The following is a 27,385-nucleotide window of genomic DNA, read 5'->3' as shown; positions in this document are numbered from 1 at the left end:
TCAGATGTCGCGCTGTGACACATGGTTTACGTTGTGTAGCAGTCACATGTCACCCTGTGACACATGGTTTACGTTGTGTAGCGTTCACATGTCGCGCTGTGACACATGGTTTACGTTGTGTAGCAGTCACATGTCGCGCTGTGACACATGGTTTACGTTGTGTAGCAGTCACATGTCGTGCTGTGACACATGGTTTACGTTATGTAACAGTCACATGTCGCGCTGTGACACACGGTTTACGTTGTGTAGCAGTCACATGTCGCGCTGTGACACATGGTTTACGTTGTGTAGCGTTCACATGTCGCTCTGTGACACATGGTTTACGTTGTGTAGCAGTCACATGTCGCGCTGTGACACATGGTTTACGTTGTGTAGCAGTCACATTCGCGCTGTGACACATGGTTTACGTTATCAACTGTCCTAGTTTGTCAATGTGTAACCCGGGAAGAAAGTTGTGAAGCGGTCATAATGAATCTTTTAACGATTTATTGCGACTACAGGCGTCACAAACATTCATGTTCATGGGCCGCTCGTGGCTCAGGGAGGACGATGGGTTGTCTTTAATCAGGTGGCGGACGGCTCGTAGTCGCTGTCTGGATGTTGAAGTGTCCTTAAGGAAGACATGGACGCCTGCTTGCTTTCACCTGGGACGAGAACACCACACACACTTTGGCCCTGTGTTTGACCCCCAGCCTGACCTTAGTGGAAGGTCTCTGTTGCTCTGGTGGTCGGTCTTAAAAGGTGGTGATAAGTTGCTTCCTTACTACCCAGCATTAATATTGGCGCCGTGAGAGGGAAACCAGGCTGATTGAAACCATACCTCTAGGCGGATCAAATGTTAATGGACCAATCAGGGAAAGCAGCAAAGGCCTCATAAATACAATGTAGGCTCATACACCTGTAACATGCTAATGATCCCATATTAGATAACTAGAATGCATCTTGTCATCTTATTGCACTCATAAGCTTCCTGTGCAGGTGTCAGTAGCAAAGAATGCAGGCCTTTTGATTTAATTACTACACATGTTGCCAATAAAGACTTGTTTTCCTTTTCCCACTGGACAGCTGGCTCGACAAGCATGAAATCAGCCACAATAAGGCAGCGCTTTTCAGCATGCGCTGTGTCTTCAGGGTAGGACACACACACACACACACACACACACGAGGGGAGGCTCTACCGAACTATGGAGGTCGGAACAACGAGGGCTCCAGGAAAAATGTGTATTTGTGCCTTTGTTCAGCACATTAGACGCACACTGACTGTCACAGGCGACACTTCAATGCAACACATCGCTGACTCACACACACGTTATCAGATCAATGGTTATTAAGCAGTCTCGATATTCATAAAGAAATGATGACGTGTGACGATATGGACATATTTCAGCATTGGGACAACGATGTAGATTTGACCATTTCTGTGGCTTACTAGTTGTCCTTTTATTGAGTACTTATCAAAAGAAACTTTTGAATAAATAGTCCTCAATAATGTAGACATAAAGGCTGATGTGGAGCTGCCATTTGGCAGAACTATCAAAATGTCTAAGTGCTGAACATGCACGTTGAGAGCTATTACAATCAATTCTTAGACACGGAGGAGGCAGCGGGAGGAGGAGGAGGAGGAAGACAGCCTACAATGAGCTCCTGCTTCTTCTAGTGCCACAGAGGATGTGAGGGAGGAGAGGGGTAGAGGCTGTAGAAGTGGGGACAGAGTGAGGTAGGGGGTGCTAACTCCTCAGTATCCATTGAGATGACCAGGGAGCGCTCCATTTAGTCACAGTCACAGGTCCAGGCTGGTTCAGCATAGCTTGCTATAACCCCATCATGGAGAGGGACACGCCTCAAACAGCATTTACGGAGAGAAGAAAGTTATTCTGTAAAGTTTCCTCAAAGAGGTTCAGTTTATGGTTCACGTGAGTCTGGAGAGAATCACTTTTAGGCTTCACCTTCCACCTTCAGTCAGCAAAACTCTGGCTGTTTTTGTGATTCCTCACAGTTCATTCTGCTGCTCACGTGTGCATAACATGTTCCATTCACAATCTACATGTGCCGTGTTTGCCATTTCCCACTCGTGTACACGCTTATTTCCTGCAGATCAACAAATGTGAGACTCCGAAAAGGATGTAGTTAGCAGACCAATCACAGCCTTGCGTAGCTTTTGACGCTAGTCTAGAAAAATTGGTGGACACACGCAAGAAGGGGTGAAAAAGCACGGAGGGGCTCTTGTGTCTACGCAAAAGCATCCACGAATGGTGGATGCGGATGAAAAACAATGGAGGGAAAGTTGAACTGTTTCGGGGTGATAAACCACGCCCCCTGACCGATTACGCAATACACGCAAATTGACCACAAATGTACTCCAAGAGTCCTGCGGCGCCGTCGGTGTGAACGTACAAGTAGAAATGAACAGCTACTCCTTCAGCGAAAAACAGCTTGTGTGTGTGTGTCTGTGAGACAGGGGTGTGCTGTTGACCTGCGACCCTTCTCTTGACTTGATCAACAGGTGTCCTTGTGATCTGTGCAAGGAGGCGACGTCACACAAAGAACTGGCCGGGTCGCATTCCTGGCATCGACAGGTGCGACACACTTTGACACATGGCAGGAAGACGCAGACTCTCAGAGGGCCCACAGGAAACCGCTCCGTGTCCCGCAAGGCTGAGGTTGCTGGGACATATTCATGCGTCACGTCAAGCACTTTCACTTCACCAGTAGAGCACTCAAGGACACAAATCAGCAGCGTCTCCACTGCACTGATAGAACATGACATATTGGAGATGGAGAAAGTAACCAGTCACAGGGTTATGAAACGCACCACCATCACACACCATGGACGCACACTTACAAAACCACCATCCCTGCAGATATGAACAAGTCCACAAAGAGCTTTCTTAGACGTCACTGGTCTTCTGGAAACACTGCAGGGGAGCAAAGTACCGTCACCTCACCGAGGCCCCTCATCGGATCTATAATGCAGCTCCCCGTGTGGCGAATAATAATAAATAATGAATAACGACGTGGTCAGCCCTGAGTGCCAACGCGCGTTCTACATCCGGGTGGGACGGGAGGCCAGAGGGGTTGAAGAGAAGTTCAAACAAGGGGGGCTAACCCTCCGTCACAAGCCCTTAAAGAAAGGGGAAAGCAGGGGAAACCTGCCCCCGACCGTAGTCTCCTGAATCCTACCACGGCTCCCCCACCCCCACCTTCTGAAACTTACGAGTCTCGGGTCATCTCGGCTGAAAGCGGCCTCCTCCGCCTAAAAAGAAGGGACGCGTTATTTGTAAGCGCCTTTTGGTCGGATCCCTGAGGTGTCCACTTCCTCCACAGACCGTCTGACTGAGGGAGGGAGGGGGGGCCAGCTACTGGGCTGGCTTCAGTTTGGAGGAAAGTGAACTAGCGCTTAGACGGACAGTGACAGTAAATCCACTCAAGCTGACTCACCTCACTGGAGCCAGGACTAAATGTAGAACTGCTGGGTGGGAGGTGGGAGGGGTCTGCCATGGGGGGCTGTCGTGAAGGGAAGAGTCTCTCTGCCCTCTCTAAAAGTAGACCTTGTGACGGGGCACCGCCTTATGTGGAGGATGGTTAGTGGTTGGGTCATTGTGTGTCTCCGCAGGGGACAGATGACCCAAACACATCCGGCGTGACCAACGCAGGCTCCCTTTTCTATCCCACCGAATCCACAACAACGGGTCCAGTGCCACATAAGGCCTCGCCCCTTTTAGAACGAGGCCGAGGTCAAAGGTTGAGTGTATCCGGTGTCCCGTTGTCTGAGCCGGGATCCGTCCTGTCGGGTGACGCACCGCTCCAGTATCTCCGCTCCTAAATAACCCGAGCTGTCAGCAGACCCCCTCCACCCCGTCAGCAAAGACCCGAATAGGTACAGCACGTCTTTCATCCATCAATCATCAGTTGAGGCTGTAGTAGAATGTGTTTACATGCTTTGATGTGGAGAGTAACACATCGTTTGGCTCTCAAGCTCAAAGCTGTTATAAAGCCTTCATCATCTAATGGACCACAATGTGGCACAAGGAGCCACCTCTGATTGGCTCATTGGCCCAGGTCAGAAATAATGAGACCTTCATGCGAGGCGTCGCCTACTGAGGCCCTGATGGGTCTAAAAATTGCACCATAACCTTGAATTGGAATCTGTTCTAGGAAATCCTTGTCCTGTCCATTAATACACACATCAACACGGGTCAGTGTGTGTACGCCAACTACACAGTACGACAATGAGCGGCTCCACTGTAAACAGATCGACATCTTCTGATTTGAGCCAGTAAGACTGGACCGACGGGAAGAGGCAAGGGTGGATTAACGATGGCAACACCCCCCCCTTGACTACCAGAGAAGGAGCTAAACTTTCTCACCCCCCTCCTTCCGCCTCTGCTCTCACACACACACACTGTCCTTTCATTCATCCTTTCCCTCCAGCCAATTCTTTTGCTCCCTTCCTCCCTCGGTATCGCTTTTTCTCATCCGTCCAAAACACACCCTCTCTCTCTCTTTGTCTCGCTCACAGGCCACTGATGCGGTTTCTATGGTGATGTCCTTTTTTCTATTCCAGTGGAGAGCAACGGGCCAACGGACTGACAGGATTAGTGTGCTGCAGGGCAACCTGTGAATGTGTGTGTGCAACAGATTATTACGGTTGAGTTTTTTAAAATGACATCAAATCATGTTAGTGACAGGCTGATGGGCTGATTTTGATGATAAAGTGCAATTCTGAACACAATGCCAGAGCGTCACAGTACACGTCGCTGGAGCAGCATGACTGGTTTAACCTGCCGAGTGTGTGTGTGTGTGTGTGTGTGTGTGTGTGTGTGTGTGTGTGTGTGTGTGTGTAGGTGTGTGTGTGTACAGGAAACACATAACAGCACACGACCAACCAGCTCGGCGGCTGCAGACGTCGGCAGTGTAGCCAATGCTAGCCGTGTTTGGTAGTAACGCTCCGTTGCTACAATAAACCCGACTGCCCAGCCATCAAATCAAACTCCAGAGAGGTTTTGCAATGACACACACACACACGAGAGAAGACAAGAGGGGGCAGAGACATGGAAACGACTGAAAGTCCACAATAACAGCATCTTTCCTGTTCTTCCCCCACGTGGCAGCCAGACTTTGACGTGTTAAACCATTTCAGGGATTCACTTCTTGGCGCGAGGAGGGGTGGGGGGAGGGGCGCTCTCTGCAGGAGGCCCCACCAGGTGATTAAGTACTGAAGGTCCTAATCTTCAATTGAAAAAAGAAAACGTATTGATGACATTGTTGGCCTTGTTGCATGGAGGTTGGAGGTCGGGTGGTATAAATGTGGCCTTGCTACGTGGGAGCCAGTTGAAAGCCTGGTGCCATTCCTTATTAAAGCAGATGTACCTCACCTCGTAGAACTAGCACTAGCAGCACTGCACGTTTCCTGTGAACACAGAAGATTCGCCGACTCGCCGTCCCCAACACGTCCAAAAAGTGACTCTGGTCAGCAAACTGGAGCCCCCTGGTTTGAGATCCATCTAAGGTCAGTAAGGTCAAGACATGCACCATGGAAAAACTAGTTACTTCCACAAGACCTTTCCAGTCCCACCAGTGTACAGGTAGCAGGATGGGCGTGAATGCCTCAGTGGATCCTCTCTCTTCTTTCTCTCTCTCCTCGTTTCTTCTTTGGAAGACAACAAGCATCTCGGGAACAGAAGTCCTCATTAGGTTCTTCCGGAATTTCTCTTCAAGAAGGTCACGCAAAGGGGAAGAGTCCAGTTTTCTTCCTAGGTTGTGCTGTTGATGGTATCTGCCGCCCTGTAAGACGATGCCACGAGTCTAAACATACAAGCCCCAGAAAGTGGGTCCTCTCAGTGACAATAAACGGAACCAATATGTGGGAGGACGGCTGAGGGAATGAATGAAGTGACACGTCCTTTTATATGCTCGCTTTATGGTTACCACTGTGACGCTGCTACCTCTAGCACGGCACAATACAGGTCACCAGATTTCATTTCCTCAACACCGGCGATCAGGTGCACTAATCATCTGGTTAGTCATCTTCTTCATTACAGCCCACTCTCATGGAACTTCATTCAGGTTACGTATGGTTGATAACAGCAGAACGCTCCGCTGGGTTTAATGAAGAAAGGTTTATCCTCATGCTCACAGCTGGAGTCTAATGAAAGAATCATGCATCTTGTTTTCTACTCATGTAATGAGAAAAAGACACTGTGCGCTGGTTGTTTTGCGTCTTTGTGGTGTCACATTTACACAAAGCTGCGTCAGCGGCACGTCGAGGGGCTGCGCATCCTTCAAATTCACTTTTTAACCAGCGCTCCAGTGGAGGGGGGGGGCGGGACAAAAGCCCACCACAAAGACGTCGTCCCTTGTATTTGATGAGTATGTTGAGTATCATGGCTCCCAGCTTAAGAGACTCCACTAGACGCTTTAGTGCACACATATAGTAGAAAGGCCAAATGAGAGGAGCAAGACATATTTTGATATCAAATAAAAATGTTGTATATTCATTAAAGAAATGCTAAATTACATTTCACAAACTACTCAAACTGCATCTGCCACCACACGGGAGGAGTCCGAGGAGGGAAGCGTTGGAGGGACGGGGCGAGCAGGGAGCGCTCTGGGACTGGATCAGGTGGAGAACAGAACTCAAAGCTACTAGAAAGGAATTGATTTTACTTCTCCAACCACAGAGGAGATGAACTGGAACAGAATTTACCAGCTACGCGAACATAAACGTGCTCAAGGACCGGTAGAGAAGCCGATCGCAGCCATCTCACTTCGTCAGCTGCATGTTGGGTACAGAGACCCGCATGCTTAAGACAACATAGAGACTAGAAGCTGCCCGGCTCTCCCTTTGCCCGCCTTTTTCCTCATTACTGAAAATATTTATGAAGTCGAGGGCAGAGCCTCCCATGTCTCCTGCATTATGAAACGCCCCCTCCAGAGCCAAGGAGCAAAAACAGCGTTTGAGTTGTTCATTGCTTCCGACAGGATGCAGACTGCAGGGACAGATGGACATCCATACTAGCACGCTTATGGGTACTGCATTGGTTCAGATCTATGAAGCTTAAAAAGTAGTAGTATTCTTCCAAGGTCTTTCAAATAGCCAGGCGATTAGCGCTAGCACACAGAGGGGACAGTGAGTCTCTGCTTTCATTGAGTTCTCAGCATCCACAGGTGTCTGTTACCTCTGCAGGGATGCACTCTGTACTCTGCAGTCCCTCTGTGGGTCAGAGACAAAAAGAGACGGATAGAGGGCCGCTAGGACGACTCACTGTGGAGCTTCTGAAGGACCCATCGGAGAATCCTTTTACTCTGGACCGCATCAGTACTTTTCACTCTTTTAGAACGCGTTCCCCTTGACGCTGGCTGTGAGGGGGACCAGGCATCACATCAGGATCATTGTGCGTGAGAAGAGCTGTCAAAGATGTCCAGAGGACGTGACGCTGGACTGTGTTCTGACAGGGAAGAGATGGACCGGCCGAGTGTGACAGATCGCAGTGCGGTGACCTTTGACACCGAGCAGGGACAACAGAGGAGGTAGGTGGGGCTCAGGAGGGACAGATGGACCAATGCGGAGTCAGCCACCTGCTTTTCATTTACACAGAGAAAGTCAGCGGACGCCATGCAGACCGAGACTAGTATATCTAGTGATCTAGTGTAGTTATTGCTGTAAGGACTATGTGAAGCTTTTCTTCAATGCTGCACTAAATAATAAATGAGCGCCATAAGGCCTCCACCAAGGCCTCCACCGTGGGCCCCACCATGGCCTCCACCGTGGCCCCCACCAAGGCCTCCACCGTGGGCCCCACCAAGGCCTCCACCGTGGCCTCTACCGTGGCCCCCACTACGGCCCCCACCCAAGGCCTCCACCAAGGCCTCCACCACAGCCCCCACCAAGGCCTCCACCAAGGCCTCCACCACGGCCCCCACCATGGCCTCCACCAAGGCCTCCACCACACCCCCACCAAGGCCTCTGCCGTGGCCTCTACCACGTCCTCCACCGTGGCCTCCACCGCGGCCCCCACTACGGCCCCCACCCAAGGCCTCCTCCACGGCCTCCACCAAGGCCTCCACCACGGCCTCCACCACGTCCTCCACCACATCCTCCACCACGCCCTCCACCACGCCCTCCACCACGTCCTCCACCACGGCCTCCACCACATCCTCCACCACGTCCTCCACCATGGCATGAGGAGCCACCACTGCTGCTTGTTACATGTTGCAGGAGTCCGGATGCGTCAGTAGTTATTTCATTATGATAAATGATTGGTCAGTCAAAGGAAGATTTTCTGAAGGGAGTTGTGACGGGTTGGTGCAAGGGCTATGCGAACATCCACCCACGTGCAAAATATCTCCATCCACACAGAGTTTATAGCATGGATAGTGTGTAATTAACACACCTACATATATGCATTGAGTTATGTCTTTGTGGTCCCTGTGTACATTTTACTTTTCCCACGAACAAAGAACGGTGTCCCTCTAAGTAGGACAGCTGGCACTCCGGTTCAACGCTATTTCATTGTCGAGCACCTCTTCATGTACTTGAAAAGGCTGAATTAGCGTGGCGCTGGCTATTGGATTGTAGAATACATAAATAATTGATTGGTCGGTCCTGCTGAAGTGTCCACGAGCGAGAAGACGCTCCCCAGCTGACGCTAGGGCTCACATATCAAATAGCCGCGTGTTGCTAGGCCGCTGACATTAAAGGTCCAGTGTGTAGCATCAGGATGAAACATCACAAAAACACAATGGTTATCATACAATACAGCGTACATTCTACATATCATCATCATCATATTCCATACATGCCGCTACGCCCCGTTGGTGCGGCACCTTCAACAGACAAACGTCTAGTCCAGGTCTGGCCCTCTAACCCCACCCGAGCTTCATTTGAATCCCTCCTGTGTGCACACTGCCAGCTCATGTGCCAAAGCTCACACGTCCCATAGGTTCAACATTTCCGTCATATGAGAAAAACATCCTGCAGAAATATACAGAAGCTACATGGAACGCAGTTAAAGCAGCCAGTAAACAGCCCCCCTGGTCCCACACACAGTGGGGCAGGGGGGGGGGGTTCTGTTAGTTCTGTCTTGACAGGATTCTGTCCTTAGCATGACTAATCCTAATCCCGTCTGGGATGTAATCATACCTGTATATTTCCAATATTCAGACAATCCGATGATGCATCACAACAGTTGCAATAACTAAGGAACGGGATCACACTCAGTGTGTTCTCGAAAGACGTATTTGAAATGCTCCTGCAGAGGATGGAAGTGGACACAGAGCGGCTGGCTGCACCAGGTCTGAGGCAGCCACAATTCATTATTCAACACATCCAGAAGTCATCAGAAAACCTCCATTTACACCTTTGTCTCTCCTGCTTTGCTTCTTCCATCATCAGCAAACTCAGGGGCCCGATCGCAACGAAGGAGGAGCTGCACTCTCTGTCAGGCCTGGATGCTCACCTCGGGGGGGGGTCATGTGTCTGATGGCTCTCCCTGCCAGAGCTATTGTCCAGGGCAGCAAAGCTGGAGAGGTTTGTCTCGGGTTGCGTCATTATGGAGGAAGGAGGCGGCCTGGCTGCTGCGTGGACGACCCGTTTCGCAGCTTTTCACTCCCTAGTTTCTTTCCTCCCTCCCTTCCTCCCTCATTCACTTCCTCCCTACTTCACTTCATCCTGTCCTCCTGGAGCTGCAACTTTAATTTTCTCCTCTAAACTCATTCACATCTAGCTACAAATGGCCAGACAAAGAGCGTCAATGTCTTGCGGGTGGGAGTGAGGGGGGGTGAGGGTTACACTGTGTTGTATCGATCGGTAACACAGAGGCAGCATTCTCTCATGTGGAAGTCAATGACAGTTTACTAAATGCATCCAGTTTAAAATACAACTTTCACTCTCAATAGTTGTGTGTCAACACTAAAGGTCACTAGTGGTCACTTTAGAGCATGTATTTCATGTATTTCAGACGCAGTGACACAACTGGATTGATTACTTCTTGTGTTGTGAAGTGGAGGAAGTGTCAGAAATCCCAAAGATCGAAGAAGATCTGTTATGTCAACTTCCCTCAGAGTCAGCAAACCGCTCTTAAAACATTTTACATTCAGACTGCATGAAGAAGCTCTGAGAGGGGGAGAATAAATCTGCTTCCCTCCTCTCTGCGGGGGGGGGGGGGGGGGGGGGGGGGTGACAGGGCAAAGCAGAAAAGTGCACATTCATGAGCTGTCGCGGCTCATCGTGATAGCCCCGCCCCCTGCTGGCAAATCATACGGCTGAGTGCGCCGTCGGCACGCAGCTAGTCGAGGGGGGGCTGGCCCTGCTGGTCGGCAGGACCTCATGCACGCAAACACACAATATGAAAACACACTGAGCTCCAGTCCAGAAACGTAGATTAAGAAACGCTGAAAGTGTCACCTGAGGTTGTGCAGATTGAGTTGAATCAATTTCTTCTGAGCTGTCGGCGTGAGGGGGGAAGGTTTCATCCTTGGAGATATGGAGGGGGGGGGGGCTGCTCCTTGACATTGAATGGGGTCAGCTGATCAGGACGGCTCCATTTGGAGGCCCCTGGTGTAGAGCTCAAAGCGTGCTGGTCTCTGGGTGTCCATGTAGTGACACACACACACAGTTTAATCACAGAGTGTGATTAACATGTGCCCCCCCCCCCCTACAGTTGGCACGCCCTTGAGCAAGGCACTTAACCTTTAGCTGCACTCCTTAAGCCAGTCTTTACCATCCAATAAGGCAGAAATGCATGTTTTAATGGCGTCCTCCACTCAAGTGAATCAGCAACAATCCGGAGAGAAGTGCGGTGACCTTCCTCCTCGGGTCGACTTCCCCGCTGCAAACAGCGAGTCAGCTGAAACACGACACCTGACGGATGGAGCTCGGAAACAAGGCAAGGAGAGCCGACCCTTTTTTTTGGAACAGATTTGAGAGGGGAAGCGAGATTAGGAGAGATTGACGAAGAGAGGGAGCGAAGAAGATAAGGAGAGCGAGGAGCAGATGGTGGAGGGGAGCCAGACACCAGATCACAATCTTCCCAAAAACTTCAAAACTGGTGGAGCACAAAAATCCCTGATGCGCTCAACATTATAGAGCTAACTCCACCTCGAAATGAACAACACACCCAGCAAGACTTTGAATGATTCATTTCATGTGAATTATTCAAGATCGTCGTTCATTGATGGAATAGAAATTAAGATTCAAATTGTAAACCTTTCAAAGCACAAAGTCAAAAAGACAAAAGAAGATTCCCAAATATACAGGAGAAATAGAAAAGGTGTATTTATGCAGGGTTTCCCCTACCATTATAACAGTGGGGGCGCCCCCTGAAGTTGTTAACCTAAGGGAAACACTGTTGTGTGTATATAAATATACACACTTTGACCTGTGTGTGTATGTGTATATAAATATAAACACACATACACACACACAGGTCAAAGTAGCCAGTTGCAGGCTTGTACATGAGAATGTGATAAAAACAGCTTGATAAGGTACAGTACCAAGGACACACACCTGAATGAGAGCATGGTGCTGTAGGTAAGTATTTGACCTTAAATGACGGCTATTAGCTCCCCTTTGGGTCCGTGGCATCATGTGATGCCTATGATGAGCTCATGATGTACGGGGGTCTGCTCCCACTTCCACCATCACACAATGGGACAGTTGTGTTAGTGAGAAGGCTTTGATGAAGGCGTGGAGATTGGGTTTGCGCTCCACCCCGTGATGAGGTCCTCTTTTTAATGAAGCTGTGTGCCATGTAGAGAGGAGCATTGGCACCATGACGCCTCTTCTTTGCATCTCGTCACAACACTCAATAAAAGCGACTCGACTGCCTCTCCAGTCTTTAAAATAAACTTACGGGTCAGATGTATTCTCCTGTGCAATTGCCCCCCCCCGGCTGACCTCATTAGCGCCTCCTTTAGTCGCCATGACAAGAATTTAACCTTTGAGGGACTACGGGGACCAACACTCGCCCCAGTGCAGCGCGGTGGATAAACAGCCAGCCCCTCGGCCCCCGTCACTCATCTTTTGCGTGAACCTGCAGCGGCCTTTCAGCGGGGTGGGGGCTCGTTACAGTGACGCTTAGCAGCAACTTATCAGAGGGGCCCGAGATAAGAGGACGTCCGCGCTACGTGCCGCCTGACAAAACGCAGGCGAGCAAACGGGCCGCCGCTGTGTGACCCTCGTGGTTCAGGAATGTGCTTGTGCCAGCTATCCTTGACCTTTGACCTTGACCTTTAACAGTTGGGATAAAAAGCCCCTGCAAGAGTGCTGCCGGCTATCTGCTGAGAAGACGAGGATCTGCCAAACATAGAAGAGACCCACAGAGGTCTGACAGGACGTAAAATGGCCAACGGATCAGGACTTTTATCCTTAGATCGCCAATACATGCACGGAAAATATTAAACATTTTACTGACTCAGATTCAGAATCTTTTCTACGAACATGTGTGACCAAAGTTCTGAGAATAGGGATCAGTTCACTGTACACAGAATGAACAAACTCCCAAAACGCAGCAGGTCACAAAAGGCTAGAAGACTGAAAGCATCCTCTACGCTCTGTAAAGACTTTCAATTAGTTCTACCTTTAAAAAAAGCCGATGTGAAGGGCAATTACTCCCCTAATTGTTTTATCCAGTTGTTTAACTGCTGCTTGAATGCGGGGGGGGCCATGGAGTTAGACGTTTCCACCCTCAGTGTTGTGCCTGAACGTGTTCATTGAACAATAGTTCATGAACTCGTTCATATTTTGGGCGAACGTGAACTGAACGTACTGTATTAAAGCCCGATGAACGTCACTGTGAACTCGTTCATTCTGGTGTCTGTGAACGGCGCGTTCTTTTAGGTTAACATCGTTCAATAGGGTGCCAGATTTCTATAGAAAACACACCATAAACGCGCCTTAATAAGTAGCGGAAAAAACACCCATCTGGCAACACAGTGTCGCACCGCGCATGCGTCATTAAAAAAGAATGCATGGAGGCAACAGCTGCGTGTAGCAAAGAGGCGGTGAATAATAATTTAAATTACTTTTATGAAGTTACTGACAAGGTCGGTGAGGATGGGAGGAATCTGACCTTTCTTTGCATACATTTGCACCTTAATGATAACTGTCGTGTTTTTATTCCTTATTTTAAAAAGACCATTCAAGCAGCATGTGTTTGAGGATGTACTGTAGGGGTGAACGCTGCAGCTGCTGCTAGTGTGGAGTGAATGGACAGCAACATTAAAGCAGCAATCCCCTCAATGCTAATGTAAACCCTGGTTGGATAAGAAAAATTGGATATGAAGATTAAATCTGATGCATAGCTTCAGTGTTAAAACTGATACAATAATTGCTGTCTGTGGTTCTGGGCTGTGGCAATCATTTTGAATAATAATAGCTTGCAGCAACATATGGAAAAAAAGAACTGAACTAGTTGGAACTGTGAACTTAGTTCAAATATTTAAGTTTGAACTATGAACTGAACTAGTTCATTTTAAAATTTGTGAACTGAACTTTGAACTAGTTCATGTAGAAAGTGAACTTTCCCAACACTGTCCACCCTCCTACCCAGTGGAGGAGCGTCTGAAAGTCTCTCTCCAACAAGCCTCTCTCCCCCTGACGCGTGGGCGGGTCCACTTTGGTTTTTGGAAGCAAAGGTGATCAATAGAGAGACTTCAATAGAGTGGTCAATAGAGAGAAGTATAGAAGTAGTCATTTTCTCATAGACGTCTATGGGACCAGAGGAGTTGCCCCCTGCTGGTCAATAGAGAGAAGTAGTCATTTTCTCATAGACGTCTATGGGACCAAAGGAGTCGCCCCCTGCTGGTCAGGAGGAGCGTGCACGTTTCGGCTTTACTTTTCAGACCTCACAGGTTTGTGCATCGGCTGAGCAGCTTGACCTCATGAAGCACTAACACACAGCCATAAGTGTCCTGCATGAGTCAGCTCTGAGCAGCTGGGGCCGCCACTCACACACACACACACACACACACACAAACACACCTGTTGCACCCTGCAGACACACCACCATCTCTCCACTGGTCACATGTCTCCCATTCAAGGACTGCTGGTTGCAGAGAGCTCATGAGGACTTACTTTGTGACAGGATGTAAAACATGAGAATGAAAAGTTGTGGTTTCCATTGTGGGACCCAACATGAAACTACCAACACATGGATCCAATGAGGGTGGGGGGGGGGGGGGCGCACAGTCCACACTGCATGACTCCCTTCTCAATAAACAAGTTTGATGGGAGATTGGACTGGGGGGAGATAAGTTGCTCCCCAGTAAGCATGGGGGGGTGGACATGTCAAGCTGAATTGAGCACAAAAAATAAATTCAGGGGGGGGGGACAATGACACCAGGTTTTTCACCAGGTGGTCTCTGATAAACGAGGACATAAACATTGACACCGAGGTGGTAACACGAACAGAGCAGGGTTACGAACTAATGGGAGATTTAGACCCCCCCCCCCCCCCCGCCCCTCTAAAATAAAATCCACAGGGAATAGACGTCATCACTGTCCCGCTGGGCTTTGGGTGACTGTTGTCCTTGAAAGGCTCCAACGAGGTCTCCCCCCGCGTTACAGTATTTAAGCGCGGGTCTACAGTATGCTTAAGGAGGCTGACACCCACCACCCAGGGTCACCCAAAAAACACCACCCCCACAGCTGACAAAAGCGCACGAGCTGCAGTGAGACGAAAAGCACAGCCTTATTTTCTTATTGAACAAATGCTTGATGGATCCCTCTGGTGTGCGCCATGCGGGAGCGATCCCCACCGACCCCCCCGCACGGACACGAAGGCAGCGCACATTGTGGTAAAGAGCCTCCTCAAGGAAGGCATCGTCTTACCTCATGACGAAAGACACCGGGCCAGAGAGGTCACAAAGTTCCCCGGTGACTCGTAGTTGTTCTGCCCCCCAAAAAAGTTCCCCGCTCGGCTCGATGCTGCGGGCGATCCGGTGAAAGGGGGGGGCGGGGTGCGGGGGGGGGGCTTCACAGTTTGCAGGCTCTCCGGTACAAAAACAGAAGAAAAAGTACAAAAACAAAGAATGAGTATCGAAAATCAAAAAGAACCAGTCGAGTCCTACATGATCCACAGCGGCCCCGCTGCTGCTGACGAGTGGCTTGTGAAGGAGGCGGAGGATCGCCGTTCTCGGTGCGGTGCGGCGCGACTCGGCTCGGCTCGGGTGCCGGTCTGCTGCCGCTGCCTGCTGGAGGCAACACGCTCTGCGTTCAGGGCCGCGCTGAAAGCTCCCTCTCTGAAGCTCCCACTAACTGATCTACATCACACGTGTTAGAAGGAGGCCACATGTACACTTTGTTGAGGGGAGAACTGCGGGCTTCTTTGATACATTTTGCGGTCACTATTTGAACAGAGGGGGGGTTCTGGCGCCTCAGGGGAAATACTCCTCTAAACGTTGGCGTGTATTCGAGCCCGCTAGTTTTCGTTTCCCACAGTACGCGAACGCAGCAGTTGACGCAACTTGTGGGACGTTGCCCCTGACAACTGAGTTGGTTCTCTTGCTGTCTGCCTGCGTGGAGCGTGGGACCAAATGTTAAATCTGTTTTGATTGTTAATATGATTGTTAATAGTAACAGTATTACTATTGATATTATTTTTACCAAATTGCATATGGTCTATAAACCCATGTGCAGTGTATTTATGACAAGCGTTAAGAAAACTTAAAGTGCATTATAACTGCGTTTAGAAGAACATGTCAGCATTGTGATTTTGGATTTTGTGATGTGAATGCAACGGTTCATGACAAAGTACCCAGCTAAAAGGGCTCCGCATAGACCAACATGCTGGTTCACTGCATGACACTAAGTTATTATCACAACTTCAATTTTGAAATTAGGACATGCCATGTCATTTAGATCACATAAATGTTACAGTAATTATTCAATTATTATTCAAAAAAGGTTGTACAGAGCGGACAGGAGCTGATGCCCTGACAGAGGTGGCTGTGTTACCTGCTGGTGTTACCTTTACGTCTGATTGGGTGGAGCTTTTAGATAAAATGTGGGTCAGTGACACGTGTAACCGCATAACTCAAACCGGTTTAAAAGCACCGTTTCCTTATTGAGCAGACGGATGCTGTCCTCCACCTGCCGATTGTGTTTTCTATGAGTGCAATGCCATCAAAGGCATCCTACCAATGTCGCAAAGAGGTCATTTTTGGCCTGTAATTGAGTCCCAATTGAAGGGAAGCTGTGGCTAGCTGTGGCTAGCTGTGTTAGCGCCTCGGGCTGTGTCTCGTTTGTAGACTTTGGAAAACAGTGACACCATAAAGAGAAAAAAACCCTAAGACAAACAAGAATAACATAACTAAGTCTCCAATAAGCCGCTGTGGATATTCACAGACTATTATTAGGTTCAAAGGAAGCTCCCAGTGGTCTGTTTTTTAAAAGAGGATTATGAACTTAAAAATGAAATTGAAAGGTGGAGGCAAAGCACATTTTGAGCTCTTCTGCCTTTATGTAACGCCAGTGCCATTTGGCACGATGCTTCCTCTATGAGAGCAGAGGCCACATTTGACCAAAACAATGGCGTCACTCTCTAGGTTTCCTTTTGAGCTTTTAACTGCCTACAAAAAGTTGAAAATAAATCGATCTTGTCTGGTTGACATCATTGAAATTCTATCTGGAGTCACGTGGGAGAACCTCCTTTGTTTTCATGTTTGTGGTGGTGGCATCTGAAATAGATGCAGAAGTCATGTGGCGCCAGGGGGAACGAGCTGCTTCTGACTCAGATGATGATGAACGAGCCGTCATCTCGACGACGCCCACTCTTCATCAGCTCTTACTGGGATCATCTCAAAGATCAGGAAGACAAGGAAAAAGAAGTCTTCTGAGGACATCCAATATCAAATATGTATATAAAATACCTCATCTTTGTCCGCCATCTAGTGTTCAACTTGTGGTATTACACAACGAGAGGGGGATAGATGGACACGGACAGATTGATACTTTTTAATCCTGCGAGGGGATGTTTTTTTCACTAGAGCAGCGTTTAAAAATACTTTTATATTGAGACAGTGCCACTGTGTGCAGCAATGCTACTAAAACGCCAATGTAGCAAGACCAGTGTGCATCTCTTCTACCAGATCTTCAGACTTCCAGGAGACTTGAAATCGGATTGAGTATATTTTCTTTAACCAAGCTAGTCTGCTAAACTTGTTGCTTCTGCTGTTTTTAAGTGAAACTTGACTGCTACTGCTTTATCTGTTACCGTTTCTTGTTTTAAGCTAACTTGACTGCCAGTTGTTGTTGTTGTTGTCCACTGATTAGGGTGTCAAAGTGCTCGTCAAGACAAGCAGAACAAAGACAACAAAGGAGTCTTTCTTGGAGTCAAGACAAGCAGAACAAAGACAACAAAGGAGTCTTTCTTGGAGTCAAGACAAGCAGAACAAAGACAACTAAGGAGTCTTTCGTGGAGTCTTTGGGGCGGCTGAGTGAGGCGCCTCACATACTCATTCGTAACTATGTGTTTTATCCCTGTACCTGTTCGAATTTCTGTCCGCAGATACTACCGCCCCCGGACTAGATGAATTCTTTGTCCTAATCTCTCCTCTCTTACCTACCCCACCCGCTCCACACATGTCCAACACCTTGTCACAGGAGGACTCTGGAACTGCCAGTCAGCTACTCGCAAGGCAGACTTCATCTCCGGCTTTGCTATCCAGCAGTCGCTTGACTTCCTCGCCCTCACTGAGACATGGATCACACCGGAGAGCACGTCCACCCCAGCTGCTCTCTCCTCTGCTTTCTCTTTCAGCCACACACCCAGACCCACCGGCAGGGGTGGCGGGACAGGTTTACTCATTATCTTATATATATATATCTCCCCCCCCCCCCCCCCCCACTGTCTTTTGAATTCCATGCTGTGACCGTTACTCACCCGGTTCAATTAAACATTGTTGTCCTCTACCGTCCGCCAGGCTCTTTATGTCATTTTCTGGAAGAACTGAACATCGTCCTGTCAAACTTCCCTGAAAATGGCCCTCAACTCATCCTCCTAGGAGACTTCAACATCCCGACGTCATCTGAAGTCATCTGACCTCATACTCCTACTTTCTTCCTTTGCACTGTCACTCAATCCCTCCCCTCCTACTCACAAAGCTGGCAATCACCTTGACTACATCTTCACTAGGAACTACGCTACAACTAACCTCACTGTAACTCCACTCCATGTCTCTGATCACTACTTTGTCTCATAATCTCTTCCGCTCTCCCCAACTAACGACCCCACCCCATCAATCGACTCTATACCCGTCTGCCGTAACATTCGCTCACTCTCTCCCCCCTCCCTGGCCTCCTCCATTCTATCGGCTCTGCCCTCAACCGACTCTTTTGCACTCTTGCATCCAAACGTTGCCGCAGAGACTCTCCTAACAACTCTGTCCTCCTCTCTTGACTCGCTGTGTCCGCTTAAGACTCAACGGGCTGACAGATCCCCTCCAGCTCCGTGGTTGTCTGAACCGGTGCGTGCTACGAGAGCCACTCTGCGAGCTTCCGAAAGGAAATGGCGTAAATACAAACAGCCTGACGACCTGCATGCGTTTCAGTCGCTTCTCTCCTATTTTTCTGCCTCCATTTCTGCTGCAAAAAGCGCTTTCTACCAATCCAGAATTGAGTCCTTTTTTCCAACCCCAAAAAACTATTTTCTATCTTACTAACCTCCTCGAACCCCCCAGTCCTCCTCCCCCCTCCACCCTTCTTCCAGGAGACTTTGTCACCTACTTTACCAAAAAAATAGCTGACATACGCTCCTCCTTCCCCAACCCACCTCCTTCCAACTATATCCCACAGACTTCACCTCTATCGCCCTCACTTCCCTGTTTTACACCCCTGTCTCCTAACAAAGTTCTTACCTTAGCTACCAGTCCCACCACCTGCCCCCTCGACCCCATTCCATCCCACATTCTACAGTCGATTGCCCCCGATCCTCTACCTTTCCTCACCTGTCTCATTAACAATGCTCTGTTATCTGGCTGTTTCCCACACTCTGAAGGAGGCAAGAGTTAACCCACTCCTGCGCGCTCTCTTCTCTCATCCTACCTTGATGGTCGCACCTACCGGGTAACTTGGAGAGGATCGGTGTCGGAACCTTGTCCTCTTACTACTGGAGTTCCTCAGGGCTCCGTCTTCGGTCCCCTCCTCTTCTCAATCTACACCAACTCTCTTGGCTCCGTCATTCGCTCGCATGTTTTTTCCTATCACATCTATGCCGACGACACCCAACTAAATCTCTCCTTCCCCGACTCGGACGCGGCACGGATCTCTGCATGTCTGACTGACATCTGCCAGTGGATGTCCACTCATCACCTGAAGATCAACCCCGACAAGACCGAACTACTTTTCTTCCCTGGAAAAAACTCTCCCACTCAGGACCTGACTGTTAACTTCGGTGACTCAGTGTTAACGCCCACTCAGAATGCCAGGAACCTTGGCGTGACACTCAACTCCCAATTCTCCCTGACTGCCAACATCACAGCAACAACACGATCCGGTAGATACACGCTCTACAACATCAGGAGAATACGACCCCTTCTCACTCAGAAGGCGGCACTGATTCTCTCTCTCTTGTCATCTCCCGCCTTGACTACTGTAACTCTCTCCTGGCAGGTCTCCCTGCTACTGCCATTCGACCACTGCAGCTTATCCAGAATGCAGCAGCTCGACTGGTCTTCAACCTTCCGAAATACTCCCACACCACATCACTTGTCCGCTCTTTTCATTGGTTACCAGTGGCTGCCCGCATCCAGTTCAAAACATTGGTACTGACGTACCATGCTGTGAATGGATCGGGACCAGTTTACATCCAGGACATGGTAAAACCCTACATCCCAACCCGCACACTCCGATCTGTATCTGCCAAGCTGCTTGTTCCTCCCTCACTGAGAGAAAAGCACTCGGCGAGATCGCGACTCTTTGCTGTCCTGGCTCCCAGATGGTGGAATGAGCTCTCTGATGAGATCAGGACTGCTGAGAGCCTCTACATCTTCCGTCGAAAACTCAAGACACACCTCTTTAGACTCTACTTTGACTAAAACACTAGCAGACCGTAGCACTAAAAGCGTCAGCTAAATGGCATGTAATGTATTCTAATATTATTTTAATCCAGTGCTTCTGCCACTTAAGAATGATCTGAACCCTTCTGCCATGATGACTGAGCACACATCCCATTCTTGGGTTCTAAAAATGCGCTTGGAAAATATAAATAAATGAATGAATGAAATGAATGGATCTAGAATGTAGCAATTCAGCCAAATCATAATGACTATGATCTGAAATGAATCAATGTTCATATTCTGAGCCTTGTGGACTTGGGAAAGGCGTCAGTTTTAAGGGCAACCACTAGGGGGCGACCAGTCGAATTTCCCACACAATTCACTACACAACTATTTCCGGGCCTGCGACCAAGGATCGTGTCAAAACAAAAGGTGGGGGCAGATAGGACCATGGGTGTAAGAGGCATTACTTGCTATGTAGCTATAGCAAGTAATGCCTCTTAAAGAAGTGCGTGTGTGATTCATCTTTAAGAAGGGTAACTACAACCAACTGACAACATTGGTTTATTAGAATATCAAAACATGGATGTCAAGTGTTAGACTTACATGGAGCTAACGAATAGGAACATTTTTGTCACTGGTTCTCTATGATGTTACATTTTGAACTTGGTTAGATGGGCTCCAAATAGCATCCTATATCATCTATTTGAATCCGCTTTCTTTTTTGAATCGCTATTTGAAAATACTCAATAATACCATAAACCTCAGACTGAATGCTAGACGTGCTTTTGTTTCGAAACTGCAACCCGGAAGTCGTTTCTGCTTAACAGTCCCTTCATTCGGATTGGCTGGCTCCACTCTTGTGCTGATGTGGTGTTCTGTTAGCGAGACCGGTGGGACGATTGGGACCGATTTTTTGGTTGAATAGTAGCGTCGCCATCGTTAGACGGAATGCCTTATTTCCAGACGTGGGAGGAGTTCGCCCGCGCAGCAGAGAAGCTGTACCTGACGGACCCCATGAAGGTGAAACGTCTTTACCCCGTCGGAAGCACCGCATGCTAGCTTACATTACATTGCTAGCTGCGGAGCTCGTGGCAGCGGCCGCTCGTGACGTTCTGTTGTTCTTGTTTCCAGGTGCGCGTGGTGCTCAAGTACAGACACTGCGACGGAAACCTCTGCATCAAAGTAACGGACAATGCCGTGGTGAGTGACGTGAGTTCGGTGTGTCACGTGAGCAACGTCGCGTGCAGGAGCTAGGATCCCAGTATCTCCTATTTCTAGTGATGTAAGCGGCTGTCAACATCGTTAAGGGTGTTACTGCGTCCTTCCAAATACGCAAGACGAGTGACTCAATCACCAGCTAAAACATAAAAGCAACTAATGGACTGGACCTTTGTTGCTGTGAGGCGACAGTTTTAAGAACCTTGCGCAACCAGCACTAAACCAAATTGCATTCATATAAACACAAGAGCACAAGGTCTCTGTAATGAAATGGACAAGCTATGGTGATGGTGATGTGAGTAATGTAGTGGTAACTAAACCTTGCCCTCATGTAGGTTATTGTCCGTCCCCACAGTGTTTACAGTACAAGACTGACCAGGCTCAAGACGTGAAGAAGATCGAGAAGCTCCACGGGAAGCTGATGAGACTCATGGTGTCCAAGGAGACACACAGCGGCTCCATGGAGACAGACTGAAACGCTCGGCAGGCGCCGGCCTTCTGGAGCACCCGGACTGAGCCCTGTGGACCCGGTGGTTGAGAGCACAGAACCATCGGTGCACTGTGGAGTCCCGGGACATGGACCTGGCTGCCCACACTGATACACCTTTTGGGGGCTGGTCATGCATACTGTATATATTTTTTTCTCTCAGGATGTTTTATGATCCGTTCTTTATAAAAAAAATCAATCCACTCATCTTTCATTTTACTTCTCAGTTCTTGTGATTGGATCCCAGATGGTATTAGTATTAGGTGTGGTTGGTGTAGGCTGTTGGAAGTTTGATTTAGGAAATGTTAAGTTGGCAAGAAGAGTGGTGCAACAAATCCTGTGCTGTGTGCAATGTAAGCAGCGTCGGCACCTTGGTTGTTATTGTTTTTTTCCTGAAGCTTGTTTTTTTTCAGCTTTAAAGAGGACAAGGACAGGCAATGAATGTTTTTTGTCTTTTCTCTATTTACATCGATGTTGGATTCAATTCAGCGGTTTTATGCACCACAAGAATGAAGCAGGACCTGATATCTCAAGAGTGGAGACACACACCTCCAAATGCTATTTTGTCGTCTGAGAATCATATGTCACATGTTTAATAAATGTTTATTTAGCCCAGTATCTCTCCTGTGTTCATATGGTGTTTTCTACAAGCTCATATCTAAAAGATTTCAATGACCACAACCGACTTCAACAGCTCGTGTTGTAGTTCTTAATCCAGAAGGGGCCCTATTCCAAACTACCCACTTCCGCTCTGCATGAAGGGTCCGCAACGCAAAGGGCCATCCTAAACCAGTGGGGGGGTCAACTGGACTGCCAGCATCTGAGATTGGGCTGAGACAAGGACAAAAGGTGGTGGCCTTTTCTCAATACCTAAGACGGCGAGTCCCGGACCTCCTATAAGTCATTAGGGACCCCCTATAAGAATTTATTTTTAGATTTTGGAGGGTCCCCGACAAATATTTTTTGTCATTAAAACATTAAAAATGATTGTGAAAAGGGCTTTAGTGACGTTTTATATTCATAATAATTTTTTGGGGGGGCAGCAATCAGGGCAGCTATTAGCATCACAGATTGTTGTTGTGGTCCATGGCGCAGACACGTAGGTTATTGTTAAACGCGGCAAAAACGAAGCCTCACAAAGAGTGAAATCCCTAATCAAAATGCTGTAAGTGCTTCGATTATGTTTATATCTCCATAATAATTGCTTATTGTAGTAAAAATATTTGGAGTTGGTGTTCCTATATCAAAATGCATTAACTAACTTAGATACCCAGTGTAACGTAATGATTAGAAGAGTTTCTTGCTGTATGTGTATGAAGCCAAACAACCTGCCAGCTAACAGCAGCACATTCACAAACATATTGCTGGAAATCTACAAAATGCATCACAAATCCATTGCAGCGTTCACAATTGCATAAGTGAGCACTACATCACAACCACGGATGAAAACATGTAGTCAAGAAAATATATTTAAGAAAAGATCGGAAGGATCGGGATTCGAACCCCGTGGGTCAAAACATCCTAAAGCCAACAAGCTCACTGCTCTACGCAGTAAACTATGCATATTTACAGGTTCTCTTGGGCGGTACAGGTGTGTTAACGGCCGTTATCTACCGGACCGAATAGCAACTCTGATTTCGGTGTCTTATTTAGATGCCAGGAACAGTCTTTATAGACATCATTATTATTCAATGCAGCGGCTAGTTGTTTTACAAATTCCATTAACATAAGGGATGAGAAACGCCAGTTGTATTTCATCAAACCCTTTGAAGGTGCATGGTGCTGCCATAATGAGTACACCTGGTGGATTTAGGTAAGTTAGTTAACTTCCTTGCTCAAGGAAAGAATGACCTGTTATCCACTTTGTCATGTCAGGGATTTATATAACGTGCTGTAACTTTGTTGCTCCAGAATTAGAGGGTTACCTGTTTGATTAGAGCCAATCCACTTCTCCAGACACCACTACAATACTGGGACTAGCCCAAACCATGAAAAACATCCCAAGACCATTATCCCACCTTCAAAATATGTCAATATAATTTTGCCTGCAGTATATAGGGTAGCAAGGTAGTCTTCAGTATTTTTTATAGTTACATTTTAGGGGACCCCCCAAGAGTCCAAAGTCATTTCGAACCCTGTGGACATGTCAAGGCCCCGCCCCCCTGTCACCTTTATCACACCTCACGTTGTACTTTAAACGCGTACAAGCCAACGAAGCTCGTTTGCGGATCTTTGTGCGAACGAAGCAGAGCGGTCGCAGTTAGACTGGGTCGCGCGCGGAGGCTGGAGGGTGGAAGTACGTCATCGCGGAAGCGAGAAGTTGCAAGCGGCGAGTTTACGGTTTGGGCTGTGTTTGAGGCGGAAAAACAGCGAGAGGAAGGAAGCAGCTATTTGCTGGCTGGAACACAAAGTGTATACGTGTACGGTGTGGGTGAGTTAAATCGAGTAGGAAGTGGGGTGGGATAGTATCGGCCGACGGCCTGTATAGGTCCGGTAGCGGTACTATCTCACACCCGCAGCCTCTTGATTGAATTAAAAATAAATAAATAAAAACTTAAATGGAGCTGCATCAGGGGAGACAGGAGGAGGATAGTATGGAGTATAGTGGAATGGAGGAAAATGGAAGTGATGGGAGGAGGGAAAGTGATTGGGAGGAGGTAGGGAAAGTGCGTAGGGAAAAGGAGGTTAGTCGTAAAAGAAAGAAGAAAAAAGATTGTGCTAGTTCTAATGGGACGGAAAGCGAAGAAGATAAAAGGAAAGCCCCTAAAGCAGGAATGCTTAATGTAGTGGTGCGACTTGAGGGAGAAGGAGTTAAAAAAATGGACCCGCTTAAGCTAACTAAGATAATAAGGGAAAAAGTAGGAGAGGTGAAGTATGCAAGGATTCTGGGAGATGGAAATCTACTTGTAGGATGTAATAATGAAGAGCAAATGGAAAAAGCAAAGAAGATGAAGTGTATAGGAAAAGTAAAAATAGAAAAAGTAGTAAGAGTGGGGGAGAAAAGAAGTGGAGGAAGTAAGGGAGTGATATATGGAATCCCACTTACTGTGAGTATGAAAGAGTTTGTAGAGAATCTGAAATTGAAGAATAGATCAGTAAAAAGTGCAGTAAGAATGACAAGGGGGGTTGAAAAAACGGAAACCGAGTCTGTGTTGATTGACTTTGAAACAAAGGAGGTACCAAAAGAGGTATACTATGGATTTTTGAGATACACCATAAGGGAGTATGTGCCTAAACCATTGAGATGCTATAACTGTCAAGAATTTGGGCACATGGCTAATGTCTGTAAAGGAAAGAGAAGGTGTGCTAGATGCACTGGGGATCATGAATATGGAAAGTGTGGAGACGTAAGACCAAAGTGTTGTAATTGTGGAGGGGATCATAGTGTGGCCTTTTGGGGGTGTGAAGTGATGAAGAAGGAAGTTAAAGTACAACAGATAAAAACACAGGGAAACGTCTCATATGCTGAAGCTGCTAAAAGAGTGGAAAAGGAAAAGAATAATCAGAGCGAAGGAGCTGAAAAAAGGGTAGTACGAGAAGATCATCAAGAAAAGAAGGAGAAATGGGAAGAGAAGAAGAAAATAGTGACATTCATAGCAGGGGTGATAAATGCTACGGCTGAAGTTAAGTCTAAAACGGAAAGAATTCAGATTATTGTTAAAGCAGCAATACACCATTTAGATATGGCAGGATTAAAGTGGGAAGAAGTGAGGGATGAACTTAGTGTACAGTCGAGTCAAGAGACAGCATGGGTGGGCTAATCATTTTAGTAATGTTAATCCTACAGTGGAATGCAAGAAGCTTGATCGCGAATGGGCAGGAGTTTAAGCAATTTGTTGGGAGTAGAAAAGAAAAACCAGATGTAATGTGTGTCCAGGAATCCTGGTTAAAGCCAAATTTGGAGTTTATAATATATGGATACATATCAGTTAGACAAGATAGGGAAAATGGTGGTGGAGGGGGATGTATAACATTTATAAGGCAAGGGATGCCGTATAGAGTGTTAGGTATAGGTAAGGAGCAAGAGTATGTAGTAGTAGAAACGTGGGGGGAAAGGGAAAAAATGGTAATTATAAATTATTACAATCCATGTAGGAAGTTAGAATTAATCAAATTAGAGGAAATAGAGGGACAAGATAATAATAATATTGTATGGTGTGGGGATTTCAATGCACATAATACATTGTGGGGTAGTGAGAAAATGGACAGTAATGGACAAGTAATCGAAGAACTATTGGATGAGAAAAACTTAGTGTGTTTAAATGATGGAAGTAAAACGAGGATAGAGGTTAAGACTGGGAAGGAATCTGCACTGGATCTAACAATGGTATCTAGTAGGATGGCAGCGATATGTAAATGGAGTGTGTATAAAGAAGGAACAATAGGTAGTGATCACTATCCAGTACTGTGTGAACTTAATATGGCAGTATCTCAAAGTGTAGGAAATAGAGGAGGAAGATGGGTTTTTGAGAAGGCTAATTGGGAAAAATTCCAGCAGGAAAGTGACAGGTACCTGAACCAGATTGAATATAATGATGATATAGAGACACTGGAAAGTAAAATTAAAGAAGGTATAATAAGGGCAGCAATGGAAACAATTCCAAAAAGTAAAGGTAATGTGAAGAGGAAAATAGTACCATGGTGGAATGAGGAATGTAAAGAAGCAGTTAGAAATAGAAATAAAGCATTTAAAGTAATGAAAAGAACGCATAATTTTATGCATATGATTCAATATAAGTATGCTCAGGCAATAGTAAGGAAAACAATTAGACATGCAAAAAGAACGCATTGGAGGAAGTATTGTAGTACAATTGGGAGTACAACTCAGATTGGAGAGGTGTGGACAATGATAAAGAAGATGGGTGGTGAAAGAAGAGAATGGAATTATCCAGTTTTGAGTAGTGGAAATGAAATTGCAGTGACGAATAAAGAAAAAGCTGAGATGTTAGCAAATACATTTGCCGAGGTGCACAGCTCTCATAATATGTCTGAGGAAGAGAAGAGAGGCAGAGAAAAAACTAAATCTGAAAATGTAGAGGCACTTGCAGAGATGGGAAAAGTAGAGGATGAGCTAAATGTATTATTTAATATGGGAGAACTAAATCGGGCAATGGCCAAAGCTGGGAAGACGGCGCCAGGAAAAGATGACATTTGCTATAGCATGTTGAAATGTTTAAGTGAAAAGGGGAAAGAAAAATTGTTGATGCTGTATAACAAAGTGTGGGAGAAAGGTAAATTACCAAAGAGCTGGAAGAAGGCAATTATAGTTCCGATAAGGAAACCTGGGAAGGACGCTAGTAAACCAGCAAGCTATAGGCCTATTGCCCTGACCTCGCATAGTTGTAAATTAATGGAAAGAATGATAAATGAGAGGCTAATGTATATTATGGAAAAAAGGGGTATGATGGCTGAATGTCAAAGTGGGTTTAGAAAAGGTAGAAATACTATGGATGCAATACTGTGTTTAGAAGACAACATAAGAAAAGCACAAGTAAACAAAGAGACAACAGTAGCAGTATTTTTTGACGTAGAAAAAGCATATGATATGTTATGGAGAGAGGGATTAATGATTAAATTATATAATATGGGAATTAGAGGAAATCTTCTGAACTGGATTAAGGATTTCCTGGAAGGAAGAACAATCCAGGTTAAAGTAGGGGAAGACTTGTCAAGGGAGCAGGG

At 47.1% G+C, this 27,385-nt stretch overlaps 3 protein-coding genes across 4 annotated transcripts in view; 2 read left to right on the top strand and 1 right to left on the bottom strand.

Moving 5' to 3' along the window:
- enah (ENAH actin regulator) overlaps window positions 1-15,719 on the bottom strand; it is a 54,361-nt gene extending 38,642 nt beyond the window's left edge. The window contains exon 1 of one of the 2 annotated variants that reach the window (XM_062559446.1): window positions 14,831-15,719. In XM_062559446.1, coding sequence (XP_062415430.1) covers window positions 14,831-14,835 — 5 coding nt within the window. In that variant the 5' untranslated portion in view covers window positions 14,836-15,719. Of the gene's footprint in view, window positions 1-3,214; window positions 3,354-14,830 lie in introns of those variants that run through there. The other variant, XM_062559445.1, reaches the window with a different exon arrangement.
- A 2,151-nt stretch (window positions 15,720-17,870) lies between these two features.
- On the top strand, window positions 17,871-20,664 carry LOC134107832 (uncharacterized). The gene is made up of 2 exons (XM_062559715.1): window positions 17,871-19,493; window positions 19,610-20,664. The coding sequence occupies exons 1-2, from the start codon at window positions 19,295-19,297 to the stop codon at window positions 20,032-20,034; spliced, it is 624 nt and encodes a 207-aa protein (XP_062415699.1). The 5' UTR covers window positions 17,871-19,294; the 3' UTR covers window positions 20,035-20,664.
- A 153-nt stretch (window positions 20,665-20,817) lies between these two features.
- On the top strand, window positions 20,818-22,321 carry srp9 (signal recognition particle 9). The gene is made up of 3 exons (XM_037449364.2): window positions 20,818-21,018; window positions 21,130-21,198; window positions 21,572-22,321. The coding sequence occupies exons 1-3, from the start codon at window positions 20,947-20,949 to the stop codon at window positions 21,689-21,691; spliced, it is 261 nt and encodes an 86-aa protein (XP_037305261.1). The 5' UTR covers window positions 20,818-20,946; the 3' UTR covers window positions 21,692-22,321.
- Window positions 22,322-27,385: the final 5,064 nt, after the last annotated feature.

The sequence above is a fragment of the Pungitius pungitius genome, chromosome 20, assembly GCF_949316345.1.
Source record: "Pungitius pungitius chromosome 20, fPunPun2.1, whole genome shotgun sequence".
Taxonomy (NCBI): domain Eukaryota; kingdom Metazoa; phylum Chordata; class Actinopteri; order Perciformes; family Gasterosteidae; genus Pungitius; species Pungitius pungitius.
This window is presented reverse-complemented; position numbering and strand designations above follow the sequence as displayed.

Bases quoted from the DNA above. Each gene is read 5' to 3' on its own strand.
- LOC134107832 (XM_062559715.1), top strand. From the start codon at position 19,295: ATGTCCACTCATCACCTGAAGATCAACCCCGACAAGACCGAACTACTT. The intron at 19,494-19,609 runs GTAGATACACGC...CTCTCCTGGCAG, and splicing joins CACAGCAACAACACGATCCG to GTCTCCCTGCTACTGCCATT.
- srp9 (XM_037449364.2), top strand. From the start codon at position 20,947: ATGCCTTATTTCCAGACGTGGGAGGAGTTCGCCCGCGCAGCAGAGAAG. The intron at 21,019-21,129 runs GTGAAACGTCTT...TCTTGTTTCCAG, and splicing joins ACCTGACGGACCCCATGAAG to GTGCGCGTGGTGCTCAAGTA. The intron at 21,199-21,571 runs GTGAGTGACGTG...CCGTCCCCACAG, and splicing joins AAGTAACGGACAATGCCGTG to TGTTTACAGTACAAGACTGA.